Genomic DNA, 17,337 nt, shown 5'->3' with positions numbered 1-17,337 from the left:
TGGCCGGGGACTTTAATGCAGGCAATCCTTTTTACCTCATTTCTACCATTATGTCATATGTGCAAACAGAGGAAAAAAAACTCTAGACCACCTTTCATTTGGCAAATCTGATCATAATTCCATCCTTCTGATTCCTGCTTACAAGCAAAAACTAAAGCAGGAAGTACCAGTGACTCGCTCAATACGGAAGTGGTCAGATGACACGGATGCTACGCTACAGGACTGTTTTGCTAGCACAGACTGGAATATTCATCCGGGATTCATCCAATGGCATTAAGGACAATACCACCTCAGTCACTGGATTCATCAATAAGTGCATCGACGACGTCGTTCCCACAGTGTCAGTACATACATTTCCCAACCAGAAGTCATGGATTACAGGCAACATCCTCATGAGCTAAAGGCTAGAGCTGCTAGAGCTGCTGCTTTCAAGGAGCGGGACACTAATCCAGACGCTTATGAGAAATCCCGCTTTTCCCTCAGACGAACCATCAAACAGGCAAAGCGTGAATACAGGACTAAGATTGAATCCTACTACACCCGCTCTGACGCTCGTTGGATGTGGCAGGGCTTATAAACTATTACGAACTACAAAGGCAAACTGGACAGCTGTGTGATCACGTTGTCCATAGCTGATGTGAGCAAGACCCTTAAACAGATGTTGCTCACATCAGAAAGGCCGGATTACCATGACGTGTACTCAGAGCATGTGTGGACCAACTGGCAAGTGTCTTCACTGACATTTTCAACCTCTCCCTGACCGAGTCTGTAATACCTACATGTTTGAAGCAGACCACCATAGTCCCTGTGTCCAAGAAAGTGAAGGTAACCTGCCTAAATGACTACCGAACTGTTGCACTCACGTCGATAGCCATGAAGTGCTTAGAAAGGTTGGTCATGGCTCACATCAACACCATCATCCCAGAAACCCTAGACCCATTCCAATTTGCGTACAGCCCCAACAGATCCACAGATGACGCAATCTCAATCGCACTCCACACTGCTCTTTCCCACCTGGAGAAAAGGTGAGAAGGTGAGAATGCTGTTCATTGACTACAGCTCAGCTTTCAACACCATAGTGCCCATAAAGCTCATCACTAAGCTAAGGACCCTGGGACTAACAACTCCCTCTGCAACTGGATCCTGGACTACCTGACGGGCCTGTTGTATTCGGCACATGTGACAAATAACATTTTATTTGATAACTGAATGTTTGCATAACTGGACAGTTTTTGTGTTTTGGGAACATATCTCTTGACCAGTCAGCGTTACCACAACCTAATGAAATATTCTTGGAACCTTTAAAGAACAGAGGAAATGTGTTCTGGGAACGTACTTGTAATATCTCATGCTTTTTGCACCCTTAAAGAACCATTCTAGAAGCGGAGGCCCAACTGGACAGCTTTTGTGTTTGGGGAACATATCTTTTGTGATGTCCCCAAAAGTTCTCACCAGACTAATGAAATGATTCTGGGAACCTGTTAAAGAATAGATCTTGAATGTTCTTGAAACATCAGGCAAATGTTTTATACAAGCATTCTAAAAGAACATTTGCCGCGAACAAACAAATGTTCTGGGAACTTTCACAGAACCAATTTTGGTGTGCTGGGGTTGCTTAGTTTCGGTCAAAGAAACATGTTTCCTATTTCAAAATATACATTGTTAGCATTTTAAAAAGTTAGTTTTTCTCTATATCTGAATCATCATAATGTCCCTAACAGATGTCTTTCTCTCCAGATCGAACTGCAACAAATCCTGATCTACTGTGACCCATACCTGGCTGAGATGGAGAACTGCTGTGAGCAGGCAGGATCTACGGTAAGATATTTTACACTCCTTTTATGTACAATGCACATTTTAGGACATACATGAGACCTTCGACGTGGCTTGATATACGGTAGAGCAGGGTTATTAAATTCTTACCCTATGAATTCCGGAGTACTTCTAGTTTTCTGTTTTACCTGATAATTAATTGCACGCACCTGCTTTCCCAGATCTAAATCAGTCCCTGTTTATTTTTTTTTTATTAAAAAAACATATATATATATATTTATCCATTATTTTACCAGGTAAGTTGACTGAGAACACGTTCTCATTTACAGCAACGACATGGGGAATAGCTAGGGGGATGAATGAGCCAATTGTAAGAGGGGAATATATATTTTTGAAGCATTGGAACTGGCTTCTTGGTCGATATTTGAATTTAAGGGCAATATGTAATATAATCTGGTTGAGTTGTGTTTGTCCTTCTTGAAAACTACCCAACTGAATGATGTTTCTTCCATAGGGGACATCTTATCCAGGTTACTGTGCAATATCTTTGTGACAGCTGCTGATGTAAAACGGGATTTATAAATACATTTGATTGATAGATTGATAGATAGATATTATTCTGTTAGATCATATTGCAGACCAGGTCAATGGAGAGTGACCTTACAGACTGTGGATGAATCCCAAATAGCACCCTATTCCCAGTATAGTGCACTACGTTTGACCAGAGCCCATAGGAAAAAGCGTGCAATTTGGACTGCTAACTGTGTTTAAAAGGAGAAGTGACCTTTGACATTTTGACAGTTAGGCCTATATGTATTCATACCCATGTTGTCATCTCAGTGAGTGTTGGGTTATGTTGATTCAATGTGCTAGGTCACATGTGATCTATATGGTTGGAAATAGTGTGTTTCAGTGACCTCTCACCTTTGGCCTATGACAGTTATAATATATATCCATAACCAGGATGTTATCTCAGTGTGCATTGAGTTTCAGTACTGGGGCTCAGTCAATATGGTAGGAAATAATGTATTGGCATTCAAAAACCTTAAGTATTGTCCTTTCCTCATTCCCCTGGGACAGTCATCTAGTTCCACAGTAATTAAGGTATCTCATTGGGTCAATGAATCATTGGACATTAACTGATTGTTAACTGATTATAAATGCGGTAGTGGTACTGGACTGTTATTACATATTATTTGAGAACTGCATTTCAACATGTGTTGTATTATAATTGTCTGGTTTCCTATACCCAAATTAAGCCTACTCCTAAACTAAATAGCACCTTCAATTGAGATTTTACATTGCTTTCTAGACCAAAATTCTGTCTAGCCCTGGACTCAAGTTCAAGTCAACTAGAAAACAGAATTGAATAGCAACATGAAATGATTAGGCTTAAGGTGGTTCCAGGAAACTGGCCCTTAAATAGCAGAGTCATGTGTCTAAACAGTTTGTATGCAGTGGACATATATAAAATAGTCCAAATTGGTGAAGTTAAAAAAAAAAAAAAAACTTGTTTCAAACTATTTAAAACATTTTTAAAAACTGAAAAGTGGTGCATGTATATGTATTCAGCCCCTAAATAAGATCTGGTGCAACCAGTTACCTTCAGAACTAATTAGCAAATTAACTTAAGTCCACCTGTGTGCAAGTGCCACATGATCTGTCACATGATCTCAGTATATGTACACCTGTTCTGAAAGGCCCCAGAGTCTGCAACATCACTAAGCAAGAGCCACCACCAAGCAAGCGGCACCATGAAGACCAAGGAGCTCCAAACAGGTCAGGGAGTGGAGAAGTACAGATCAGGGTTCGGATACAAAAATCCGTTATTAAAAAATTGAAAGAATATGGCACTACAACAAACCTGCCAAGAGAGGGCCGCCCACCAAAACTCACAGACCAGGCAAGGAGGGTATTAATCAGAGATGCAACAAAGACACCAAAGATAACCCTGAAGGAGCTGCAAAGCTCCACAGCGGAGATTGGAGTATCTGTCCATAGGACCACTTTAAGCCATACATTCCACAGAGCTGGGCTTTACGGAAGAGTGGCCAGAAAAAAAGCCATTGCTTAAAGAAAAGAATAAGGAAGCACGTTTGGTGTTCGCCAAAAGGCATGTGGGAGACTCCCCAAACATATGGAAGAAGGTACTCTGGTCAGACAAGACTAAAATTGAGCTTTTTGGCCATCAAGGAAAACGCTATGTCTGGTACAAACCCAACACCTCTCATCACCCCTGTTTTATTGTCTTATTTCGTGTTTGTTTCACAAGAAAAAATATTTTGCATCTTCAAAGTGGTAGGCATGTCGTGTGAATCAAATGATACAAACCCCCAAAAATCTATTTTAGTTCCAGATTGTAAGGCAACAAAATGGTAAAAATCCCAACTGTAAATCTTTGTATTGATCCTACAGTGTGAGCCTAGCAGGGAGGGCCCTGGTGCTGGAGGGGTGACTCCCAATCCCTTGAATACAGATGGAGCAGGCCAGCTCCCCCGGATGCTCTCCCAGCCCGTCCAGCCAGCTCGGGTCCAGCGGGTCCAGCATTCCAGCAGTGACAGATGTCAATGCTCAGCAGAGAAGGTACAGTCCATAGAAATATCCTGCATCCCAAACAGCACTCTATTCTCTGTTTTGTGCACTACTTTTGACCAAGGCCAATAGGGAATAGGGTGCCATTGTATTCGATAAACATTTTTAGTAAAAGTATGAATTTCAGCACCCTTCGGAAGGACTTCTTGTTGTACAGGACTAAAATAGGTACAGGTAAGCGTTTTCAGAATTTCAAGTATCGACTGGTGGCAACTCAATGTTGTTGCTAGCAAATCGTGTGACCACTTATCAATACTCAACTCAACCTCGATATAGGAGATCGGAGTTGAGCAATCCTCAGGAACAATCTGTCCAAACAGCAAATATAATCCTAATGGGTTCTCCGTCTCAGTGTTCTGTTCTAATGGAACCATGCATTCAGATATCCCACTGCTGACACCAAACGTATTAAACAAGAAAATAAATACCAAATTAAAGCACATTTATGCCAATGGGTTTTCTTGGATGCCAACCAAAGGCAGGAAATAAAAGCTTATTAGCAGTAATTTGGCACAAATATGTAGTTGCTTTGTTTGAGGCATGGCCGCCATCTCCAGAGGTGGTTCCACTAATGTCCATGGAAGTGTTCTGAAAGCAGACTTCAGACAGAGGGGTACCTTGGGGAATTTCTCATGTCTTTGGGGAGTTTTTAATGTGTGGACGGACAGTCATTAGCAAGCTAGTTCAGGTAAATTACATCAATTAAATGTTCTTGTTCTTTGTAGGGTGATCAAGGTCTACCAGGCTTGGCAGGACTTCCAGGACAGAAAGGCGATCAAGGAGACAAGGTAAAGGAGATGTTGAATATCTGTCTGGCTCAGTAAATACCATCATGACTGTGCAAGTGTACACAGGTATTGTACCTGTAGAATTCAGTTACAATTCTAACAGAGATAAAGCTGTTGTGCTTCCTTAGTCACATATTTCAGGGAGAGAGACAAAGACGGAGATGGAGAAAAGACAGACAGAGACGGAGGCAGACAGAGACAGAGACGGAGGCAGACAGAGACAGAGACGGAGGCAGACAGAGACAGAGACGGAGGCAGACAGAGACAGAGACGGAGGCAGACAGAGACAGAGACGGAGACAGACAGAGACAGAGATGGAGGCAGACAGAGACAGAGATGGAGACAGAGAAAAGACAGACAGAGACAGACAGAGACAGAGACGGAGAGAGACAGAGATGGAGACAGACAGAGACGGAGACAGAGATGGAGACAGAGATGGAGACAGAGAAAAGACAGACAGAGATGGAGACAGACAGAGATGGAGACAGACAGAGAAAAGACAGACAGAGATGGAGACAGACAGAGAAAAGACAGACAGACAGAGACAGAGATGGAGACAGAGATGGAGACAGAGATGGAGACAGAGAGAGACAGAGAAAAGACAGACAGAGATGGAGACAGACAGAGACAGAGACGGAGACAGACGGAGATGGAGACAGAGAAAAGACAGACAGAGACGGAGATGGAGACAGACAGAGAAAAGACAGACAGAGATGGAGACAGATAAAAGACAGACAGAGACAGAGATGGAGACAGAGAAAAGACAGACAGAGATGGAGACAGACAGACAGAGACAGAGATGGAGACAGAGAAAAGACAGACAGACAGAGACAGACAGAGACAGAGACGGAGAGAGACAGAGATGGAGACAGACAGAGACAGAGATGGAGACAGACAGAGATGGAGACAGACAGAGAAAAGACAGACAGAGACAGAGATGGAGACAGAGAGAGACAGAGAAAAGACAGACAGAGACAGAGACAGACAGAGACAGAGATGGAGACAGACAGAGACGGAGACAGACAGAGATGGAGACAGACAGAGACGGAGATGGAGACAGACAGAGAAAAGACAGACAGAGACAGGGATGGAGACAGAGAAAAGACAGACAGAGACGGAGATGGAGACAGACAGAGATGGAGACAGACAGAGACAGAGACGGAGACAGACAGAGACAGAGATGGAAACAGACAGAGACAGAGATGGAGACAGACAGAGACAGAGACGGAGACAGACAGAGACAGAGATGGAAACAGACAGAGATGGAGGCAGACAAAGATGGAGGCAGACAGAGATGGAGGCAGACAGAGATGGAGGCAGACAGAGATGGAGGAAGACAGAGACGGAGGCAGACAGAGACGGAGGCAGACAGAGACGGAGACAGACAGAGACAGAGATGGAGGCAGACAGAGACGGAGACAGACAGAGATGGAGACAGACAGAGACGGAGATGGAGACAGACAGAGATGGAGGCAGACAGAGACAGAGATGGAGACAGACGGAGACCGACAGAGACAGAGATGGAGACAGACGGAGACGGAGCTGGAGACAGACGGAGACGGAGCTGGAGACAGACAGAGACAGAGATGGAGACAGAGAAAAGACAGACAGAGACGGAGATGGAGACAGAGACAGAGACGGAGACAGACAGAGACGGAGACAGACAGAGACGGAGACAGACAGAGACGGAGACAGACAGAGACGGAGACAGACAGAGACGGAGACAGACAGAGACGGAGACAGACAGAGACGGAGACAGACAGAGACGGAGACAGACAGAGACAGAGACGGAGACAGACGGAGACGGACAGAGACTGAGACGGACAGAGACTGAGACGGACAGAGACAGAGATGGAGACAGACTGAGATGGAGACAGACAGAGATGGAGACAGACAGAGATGGAGACAGACAGAGACGGAGACAGACATAGAAAAGACAGACAGCGAAAACACAGACGGAGACAGAAATAAGGAAATATGTCCTGGATTGTGTGTTATCCTCCATGATTTAACAATGGAAATAAGTCCCAGACTGTATTGACAGACAGAGACAGAGATGGAGACAGAGAAAAGACAGACAGAGACGGAGATGGAGACAGAGACGGAGACAGACAGAGACGGAGACAGACAGAGACGGAGACAGACAGAGACGGAGACAGACAGAGACGGAGACAGACGGAGACGGAGACAGACGGAGACGGAGACAGACGGAGACGGACAGAGACGGAGACGGACAGAGACAGAGACGGACAGAGACGGAGACGGACAGAGACGGAGACAGACAGAGACGGAGACAGACAGAGATGGAGACAGACAGAGACGGAGACAGACATAGAAAAGACAGACAGCGAAAAGACAGACACAGACGGAGACAGAAATAAGGAAATATGTCCTGGATTGTGTGTTATCCTCCATGATTTAACAATGGAAATAAGTCCCAGACTGTATTGAGTGTTATCCTCCATGATTTAACAATGGAAATATGTCCCAGACTGTATTGCGTTTTATCCTCCGTGATTTAACAATGGAAATATGTCCCAGACTGTATTGAGTGTTATCCTCCATGATTTAACAATGGAAATAAGTCCCAGACTGTATTGAGTGTTATCCTCCATGATTTAACAATGGAAATAAGTCCCAGACTGTATTGAGTGTTATCCTCCATGATTTAACAATGGAAATATGTCCCAGACTGTATTGAGTGTTATCCTCCATGATTTAACAATGGAAATAAGTCCCAGACTGTATTGCGTTTTATCCTCCGTGATTTAACAATGGAAATAAGTCCCAGACTGTATTGCGTTTTATCCTCCATGATTTAACAATGGAAATAAGTCCCAGACTGTATTGTGTGTTATCCTCCATGATTTAACAATGGAAATAAGTCCCAGACCGAATCAACGTAATAGTAATAGAACGAGCATGAAATTCAGTCCTTTTACAATATATAACCGTCAGTATCAGTTCAACATTTCATTTGCTACATGTTTAAAGCCTTGAAATCAGACACAAACAAGTACAGGTGGCTCTCCATTACGCCTCTCCATTGTTTTGTGTGAAATTGTGAAAACTCAAAAATAATGTGGTGCGTTATGGGATTCCACATCGCTCTGAAGCCTTTGAAGTGGCTATCGGAGGGTCTAATACACCCTCCATAATTTTCACTCCCTCAGCATAGGGACATTTGTGTATATGGCAGATGAGCGTGTGAATGCACAAATGGAGGGCTGAGGGCCGAAGGGACTGACAGAAAGAGAGAGAGAGTAGCCAGTGTGTTTGACAGAAAGAGAGAGAGAAGAAGAGCCAGTGTGTTTGACAGAAAGAGAGAGAGGAGCCAGTGTGTTTGACAGAGAGAGGGAGAGAAGAAGAGCCAGTGTGTTTGACAGAAAGAGAGAGAGAAGAAGAGCCAGTATGTTTGACAGAGAGAGAGAGAGAGAAGTGCCAGTGTGTTTGACAGAAAGAAAGAGAGAAGAAGAGTCAGTGTGTTTGACAGAGAGAGAGAGAGAGCGAGACAGAAGTGCCAGTGTGTTTGACAGAAAGAGAGAGAGAGAGAGAGAGAGGAGCCAGTGTGTTTGACAGAAAGAGAGAGAGAAGAAGAGCCAGTGTGTTTGGCAGAGAGAGAGAGAGAAGAAGAGCCAGTGTGTTTGACAGAAAGAGAGAGAGAGAGAGGGGCCAGTGTGTTTGACAGAAAGAGAGAGAGAAGAAGAGCCAGTGTGTTTGACAGAGAGAGAGAGAGAAGTGCCAGTGTGTTTGACAGAAAGAGAGAGAGAAGAAGAGCCAGTGTTTGACAGAAAGAGAGACAGAGAAGAGCCAGTGTGTTTGACAGAGAGAAGAGCCAGTGTGTTTGACAGAAAGAGAGAGAGAGAGAGAGAGAGGAGCCAGTGTGTTTGACAGAGAGAGAGAGAGAAGTGCCAGTGTGTTTGACAGAAAGAGAGAGAGAAGAAGAGCCAGTGTTTGACAGAAAGAGAGACAGAGAAGAGCCAGTGTGTTTGACAGAGAGAAGAGCCAGTGTGTTTGACAGAAAGAGAGAGAGAGAGAGAGAGAAGAGCCAGTGTGTTTGACAGAGAGAGAGAGACAGAGAGAGAGAGAAGAGCCAGTGTGTTTGACAGAAAGAGAGAGAGAGAGAAGTGCCAGTGTGTTTGACAGAAAGAGAGACAGAGAAGAGCCAGTGTGTTTGACAGAGAGAAGAGCCAGTGTGTTTGACAGAAAGAGAGAGAGAGAGAGAGAGAGGAGCCAGTGTGCTTGACAGAAAGAGAGAGAGAAGAAGAGCCAGTGTGTTTGGCAGAGAGAGAGAGAGAAGAAGAGCCAGTGTGTTTGACAGAAAGAGAGAGAGAGAGAGGGGCCAGTGTGTTTGACAGAAAGAGAGAGAGAAGAAGAGCCAGTGTGTTTGACAGAGAGAGAGAGAGAGAAGTGCCAGTGTGTTTGACAGAAAGAGAGAGAGAAGAAGAGCCAGTGTTTGACAGAAAGAGAGAGCGAGAGAAGAGCCAGTGTGTTTGACAGAGAGAGAGAGACAGAGAGAGAGAAGAGCCAGTGTGTTTGACAGAAAGAGAGAGAGAGAAGAGCCAGTGTGTTTGACAGAGAGAAGAGCCAGTGTGTTTGACAGAAAGAGAGAGAGAGAAGAGCCAGTGTGTTTGACAGAAAGAGAGAGAGAAGAGTCAGTGTGTTTGACAGAGAGAGAGAGAAGCGTCAGTGTGTTTGACAGAGAGAGAGAGAAGAGTCAGTGTGTTTGACAGAGAGAGAGAGACAGAGAGAGAGAAGAGCCAGTGTGTTTGACAGAAAGAGAGAGAGAGAGAAGTGCCAGTGTGTTTGACAGAAAGAGAGACAGAGAAGAGCCAGTGTGTTTGACAGAGAGAAGAGCCAGTGTGTTTGACAGAAAGAGAGACAGAGAAGAGCCAGTGTGTTTGACAGAGAGAAGAGCCAGTGTGTTTGACAGAAAGAGAGAGAGAGAGAGAGAGAGGAGCCAGTGTGTTTGACAGAAAGAGAGAGAGAAGAAGAGCCAGTGTGTTTGGCAGAGAGAGAGAAGAAGAGCCAGTGTGTTTTACAGAAAGAGAGAGAGAGAGAGAGGGGCCAGTGTGTTTGACAGAAAGAGAGAGAGAAGAAGAGCCAGTGTTTGACAGAAAGAGAGAGAAGAGCCAGTGTGTTTGACACAGAGAGAGAGACAGAGAGAGAGAAGAGCCAGTGTGTTTGACAGAAAGAGAGAGAGAGAGAAGTGCCAGTGTGTTTGACAGAAAGAGAGACAGAGAAGAGCCAGTGTGTTTGACAGAGAGAAGAGCCAGTGTGTTTGACAGAAAGAGAGAGAGAGAGAGAGAGGAGCCAGTGTGCTTGACAGAAAGAGAGAGAGAAGAAGAGCCAGTGTGTTTGGCAGAGAGAGAGAGAGAAGAAGAGTCAGTGTGTTTGACAGAAAGAGAGAGAGAAGAGTCAGTGTGTTTGACAGAAAGAGAGAGAGAAGAGTCAGTGTGTTTGACAGAGAGAGAGAGAAGAAGTCAGTGTGTTTGACAGAAAGAGAGAGAAGTCAGTGTGTTTGACAGAAAGAGAGAGAGAAGAGTCAGTGTGTTTGATAGAAAGAGAGAGAGAGAGAAGAGTCAGTGTGTTTGACAGAAAGAGAGAGAGAGAAGAGTCAGTGTGTTTGACAGAGAGAGAGAGAAGAGTCAGTGTGTTTGACAGAGAGAGCGAGAAGAAGAGCCAGTGTGTTTGACAGAAAGAGAGAGAGAGAAGAGTCAGTGTGTTTGACAGAGAGAGAGAGAGGGGCCAGTGTGTTTGACAGAAAGAGAGAGAGAAGAGCTAGTGTGTTTGACAGAAAGAGAGAGAGAGAAGAGTCAGTGTGTTTGACAGAGAGAGAGAGAGGGGCCAGTGTGTTTGACAGAAAGAGAGAGAGAAGAAGAGCTAGTGTGTTTGACAGAAAGAAAGAGAGAGAAGGGCCAGTGTGTTTGACATAAAGAGAGAGAGAGAAGAGCCGGTGTGTTTGACAGAAAGAGAGAGAGAGAAGGGCCAGTGTGTTTGACAGAGAGAGAAGAGTCCGTGTGTTTGACAGAAAGAGAGAGAGAAGAAGGGCCAGTGTGTTTGGGAATGAAGAATGATAGGAAGTAATTTCTCTGAACAGGTGGTGATTCGCCTTTTAGGACCAGATGGTCTTTGTGGTCATTGACCCAATTACCATAGAGTGGTGTAGTTTGGGTAAAGACATTTTGCAGAGCTAGTAGGAACTTGGTTGTGTCCTAAATGGAACCCTATTCCCAATATAGTGCACTACTTTGGAACAGAGCCCTATGGGATGATATCTTATAGGCCCGGTCAAAAAAAATGCACTATATAGAGACTAGGGTGCCATTTGGGATGCAGTCCTTCTGTTTTTCCCTTAAAAACACTCAGGAATTCAGAGAAAGTACAACAGCTACTACACAAGCTTTAAATCATTCTACCTGTAGGACCGACCGAGAGGAGGGGGAATTGGGTTATTTGTGAAACTCTCCATTATAATTAGTATGTTCCTGCTGTAGAAGTGGCGTTAGGTTTGTTATAGTGGTCTACTAGGACCAAAGAAAACACCTCAGTCCATACATCCTTATTCAACTAGTCTCGGCACTTTAGCTACCATTAAATCATTAAAAGTAGCACAAAATAAATCTCTTTAAAGTCATAATTCGTTGTTTTTTTTCAGGTTGAAAGTAACTTGTAGGGAAACCTCCAAGCGTATCATACTCAGGTGAATAGACTCCTGTGAGCACACCATTTACTTGTTCTATTAAACTGTGAATCCAATACAACGTCATGTCACTTCTGAAAGGGTCATTTAATTACTGTACCTCTGTTGAAGTTATATGTTTTGACAGACAGGCTGGGTTCAGCGACACTGTGACAACCAATCAACTGCCCCAAATAGGATTCCTGGCATTATTATCACTTTTCAGAAGAAGTGCATTGTGGGACTAAATTAAATTAGTGACAGCTCGTTGAGAAGGCAAGCAGGCAGAGTGGAATGGAGTACTGTAGTGTGGTGCTGAACACGTTCTGGGTATTGTAAAGGAATAATAAAAAGCATTGATTTCATCACGACGTCAATGTTTAGATTTTATTCCACCTAGGAGCTGTGAATGTGTTAATACTAGGGCTGTACATCGTGTAGCATAGTACTAGGGCTGTACATCGTGTAGCATAGTACTAGGGCTGTATGTCGTATAACATAGTACTAGGGCTGTACATCGTGTAGCATAGTACTAGGGCTGTACATCGTGTAGCATAGTACTAGGACTGTACATCGTATAACATAGTACTAGTACTAGGACTGTACATCGTATAACATAGTACTAGGGCTGTACATCGTGTAACATAGTACTAGGGCTGTACATCGTATAACATAGTACTAGGGCTGTACATCGTGTAGCATAGTACCAGGGCTGTACATCGTGTAGCATAGTACTAGGGCTGTACATCGTGTAGTATAGTACTAGGGCTGTACGTCGTATAACATAGTACTAGGGCTGTACATCGTGTAGCATAGTACTAGGGCTGTACATCGTGTAGCATAGTACCAGGGCTGTACATCGTGTAGCATAGTACTAGGGCTGTACATCGTATAACATAGTACTAGGGCTGTACATCGTGTAGCATAGTACCAGGGCTGTACATCGTGTAGCATAGTACCAGGGCTGTACATCGTGTAGCATAGTACTAGGGCTGTACATCGTGTAGCATAGTACTAGGGCTGTACATCGTGTAGCATAGTACCAGGGCTGTACATCGTGTAGCATAGTACCAGGGCTGTACATCGTGTAGCATACTACTAGGGCTGTACATCGTGTAGCATACTACTAGGGCTGTACATCGTGTAGCATAGTACTAGGGCTGTATGTCGTATAACATAGTACTAGGGCTGTACATCGTGTAGCATAGTACTAGGGCTGTACATCGTGTAGCATAGTACTAGGGCTGTACGTCGTATAACATAGTACTAGGGCTGTACATCGTATAACATAGTACTAGGGCTGTACATCGTGTAACATAGTACTAGGGCTGTACATCGTGTAACATAGTACTAGGGCTGTACATCATATAACAGTACTAGGGCTGTACATCGTATAACATAGTACTAGGGCTGTACATCGTATAACATAGTACTAGGGCTGTACATCGTATAACAGTACTAGGGCTGTACATCGTATAACATAGTACTAGGGCTGTACATCATATAACATAGTACCAGGGCTGTACATCGTATAACATAGTACCAGGGCTGTACATCGTATAACATAGTACTAGGGCTGTACATCGTATAACATCGTATAACATAGTACTAGGGCTGTACATCGTATAACATAGTACTAGGGCTGTACATCGTATAACATAGTACTAGGGCTGTACATCGTGTAACATAGTACTAGGGCTGTACATCGTATAACATAGTACTAGGGCTGTACATCGTGTAGCATAGTACCAGGGCTGTACATCATGTAGCATAGTACTAGGGCTGTACATCGTGTAGTATAGTACTAGGGCTGTACGTCGTATAACATAGTACTAGGGCTGTACATCGTGTAGCATAGTACTAGGGCTGTACATCGTGTAGCATAGTACCAGGGCTGTACATCGTGTAGCATAGTACTAGGGCTGTACATCGTATAACATAGTACTAGGGCTGTACATCGTGTAGCATAGTACCAGGGCTGTACATCGTGTAGCATAGTACCAGGGCTGTACATCGTGTAGCATAGTACTAGGGCTGTACATCGTGTAGCATAGTACTAGGGCTGTACATCGTGTAGCATAGTACCAGGGCTGTACATCGTGTAGCATAGTACCAGGGCTGTACATCGTGTAGCATACTACTAGGGCTGTACATCGTGTAGCATACTACTAGGGCTGTACATCGTGTAGCATAGTACTAGGGCTGTATGTCGTATAACATAGTACTAGGGCTGTACATCGTGTAGCATAGTACTAGGGCTGTACATCGTGTAGCATAGTACTAGGGCTGTACGTCGTATAACATAGTACTAGGGCTGTACATCGTATAACATAGTACTAGGGCTGTACATCGTGTAACATAGTACTAGGGCTGTACATCGTGTAACATAGTACTAGGGCTGTACATCATATAACAGTACTAGGGCTGTACATCGTATAACATAGTACTAGGGCTGTACATCGTATAACATAGTACTAGGGCTGTACATCGTATAACAGTACTAGGGCTGTACATCGTATAACATAGTACTAGGGCTGTACATCATATAACATAGTACCAGGGCTGTACATCGTATAACATAGTACCAGGGCTGTACATCGTATAACATAGTACTAGGGCTGTACATCGTATAACATCGTATAACATAGTACTAGGGCTGTACATCGTATAACATAGTACTAGGGCTGTACATCGTATAACATAGTACTAGGGCTGTACATCCTATAACATAGTACTAGGGCTGTACGTCGTATAACATAGTACTAGGGCTGTACGTCGTATAACATAGTACTAGGACTGTACGTCGTATAACATAGTACTAGGACTGTACGTCGTATAACATAGTACTAGGGCTGTACATTGTATAACATAGTACTAGGGCTGTACATCCTATAACATAGTACTAGGACTGTACATCGTATAACAGTACTAGGGCTGTAAATCCTATAATATACTACTAGGGCTGTAAATCCTATAATATACTACTAGGGCTGTAAATCCTATAATATCATACAAGGCCATTAGGAAAAAGTGATTTCCTTTCAAGGAAGCTGCCTTCTTATAATACCAGGATGGATGTGTTTAATCTTCTGAAGAACCCTGGATAACCACAGCTGTTTCATCACTGTGAACGGGATTAGGATCCTCCATCCAACTTTCACCACAGTGCTGGATTTATACTGTCTCTTCTCTTGAAGTAACACAACCACAAGGTAATCCCCAATTCCCCCCAACGTTTTCCTTGTAAGGTCATAACAATTAACCCACAGTTCTCATTATGATTCTGTTTAAATGCTCTAGAGTCTAAGTAGTATTGGAGCTTCTGTATAAATCTCTGTAAAAGCTCAATTGCCAATAACTACATCAGGGGCGCATTAAAAGGTTATAATGATGATTTCTGTTCCCTCTTTCTATAAAATGTCATCATTCTGCTATTGCTAGCACACATTCATCTATTGTATGTACATGTACATGAGTCTTCAAGAAGTGGCTATGCTTCTCTACTTCATTTGAGCTGTACAGTAATTCAGTTCCATATGGCCCCATTTATCCCCCTGTTTTAACGCTCAGTCAAGGTAATACTGTAAAACCTGAATGAGTCGGCTGTCGGTTAAAAGTCATTCTTAGAAGTGGACTTCCAATGGGAATTGAGCATCAGTGAATTTTATGCATTTATTGAAGTGAAGAGCTTCTGTAACTTAGTGCCACGGTCTAGTAAAAATCACATTATGGATGGATGGATGGATGAAGGAAAATAAAATGATATCCTTGATGAAAGAGGGTATGAAATGTGTTTGATATCCAGTGGTATTCTAAGGTTTTCTTCCCGAGGAGTAATGACAACACATAAACTCAGGAGGGTGCCCACAAAATCCCTTAAAGCATTAAAAACACACTACATTAATAGGGCTTATGGTTTTACTACCAAACATAAATGTCTCTATTTCTCCATTCATATTATGCTCGCCTTTCGCAATAGAAAATAGAGTGCATTCGGGAAGCATTCAGACCCCTTCACTTTTTCCACATTTTCAATCCTTAAAAGGATAAAAAAAAATGTTAAATCCTCATCAATCTACACACAATACCCCATAATGACAAAGCGAAAACAGGTTTTTAGAAATGTTTGCACATTTACTACAACTAAACAACAGAAATACCTTATTTACATAAGTATTCAGACCCTTTGCTATGAGACTGGAAATTGAGCTCAGATTCATCCTGTTTCCATTGATCATCCTCTAGATGTTTTACAACTTGATTGGAGTCCGACTGTGGTAAATTCAATAGATTGGACATGATTTAGAAAGGCACAAAATTGAGCTCAGGTGCATCTTGTTTCCATTAATCATCCTTGAGATGTTTCTACAACTTGATTGGAGTCCACCTGTGGTAAATTCAATTGATCGGACATGATTTGGAAAGACACACACCTGTCTATATAAGGTCCCACAGTTGACAGCGCATGTCAGAGCAAAAACCAAGCCATGAGGTCGAAGGAATTGTCCGTAGAGCTCTGAGACAGGATCGTGTCGAGGCATAGGTCTGGGGAAGTACTGAGTAAAGGGTCTGAATACTTATGTAATTGATAGTTTTTTAAATTTTTTATATTTGCAAACATTTCTAAAAAAAAAACTGCTTTTTTTTTGTCATTATGGGGTATTGTGTGTGTAGATTGATGAAAAAAACTATTGAATCCATTTTAGAATAAGGCTGTAACGTGACACAGCAGGGGAAGAAGTGAAGGGGTCTGAATACTTTCCGAACACACTGAATAGGTCAAAGCAACAGCCAGCGTTCTCTTTCAGATGCTAACGGACTTCAAAGATTCTTAAATGTTTAGCCACCACTGCCAACACATTGTCAGACAGTCAACATGGTCAGAGGTAGTGTTGTTTTTTTAGCAGAATCACATTAGTGGAAACAGAGGGTGTTCTCAGGGCAGGCCTGGTTGTAGATAGATATGTTCCAGTCACGTTATTTTTTGTTTTTAATGCATTTTAGCTAACCCTATCCCAAACCCTGTTCCTAACCTGAACCTCATTCTCCTAACCTGTTATGAAAAGTCCCTTCTGCTAGTGAAAACTGGCAGACCTCCCCCGAGAACAACGTGGGTTCTGAGTAACGCGATACTTGTGAAGGGCTCGTTAGCAACCTTCACCACAGAATCTAGCTTTGCTTTCAATGTCTAATTTTGTAGATGGTGAAAGCCATTGTCACCACTGTCAATACATGATCACACACCAAACATTCAGCTAGTTAGAAATAAGCCCAATTATGAACGTTGGAGCACTAACATATATTAATTAGCCTGTTGAAGAGTGTCATAATTATCTCTAATGGATTTAACAGAGGAGAACGCTCATGTTGTCACTTAGAGGGGTGTGTGTGTGTGTGTGTGTGTGTGTGTGTGACAGACAGTCAGAGGAGAAGAAAGAAGGAGAATGCCACAGGACAATGTTTCAGTTCACACAGGGAGTGGATGTAGAGTTACAGGCACCA

General features: G+C 43.2%; 1 protein-coding gene across 4 annotated transcripts in view; it reads left to right on the top strand.

Moving 5' to 3' along the window:
* Window positions 1-17,337, top strand: part of LOC110519057 (uncharacterized) — a 273,392-nt gene that overhangs the window by 19,265 nt on the left and 236,790 nt on the right. For all 4 annotated transcript variants that reach the window (XM_090243315.1, XM_090243313.1, XM_090243317.1 and 1 more), the window contains exons 7-9: window positions 1,738-1,818; window positions 4,189-4,356; window positions 5,091-5,153. In XM_090243315.1, coding sequence (XP_090099441.1) covers window positions 1,738-1,818; window positions 4,189-4,356; window positions 5,091-5,153 — 312 coding nt within the window. The remainder of the gene's footprint in view (window positions 1-1,737; window positions 1,819-4,188; window positions 4,357-5,090; window positions 5,154-17,337) is intronic.

This window comes from Oncorhynchus mykiss, chromosome 1 (genome assembly GCF_057628025.1).
Source record: "Oncorhynchus mykiss isolate SJ-2025 chromosome 1, ASM5762802v1, whole genome shotgun sequence".
Classification (NCBI taxonomy): domain Eukaryota; kingdom Metazoa; phylum Chordata; class Actinopteri; order Salmoniformes; family Salmonidae; genus Oncorhynchus; species Oncorhynchus mykiss.
The sequence above is the reverse complement of the archived record's forward strand: the minus strand, read 5'-3'. Positions and strand labels throughout refer to the sequence as shown.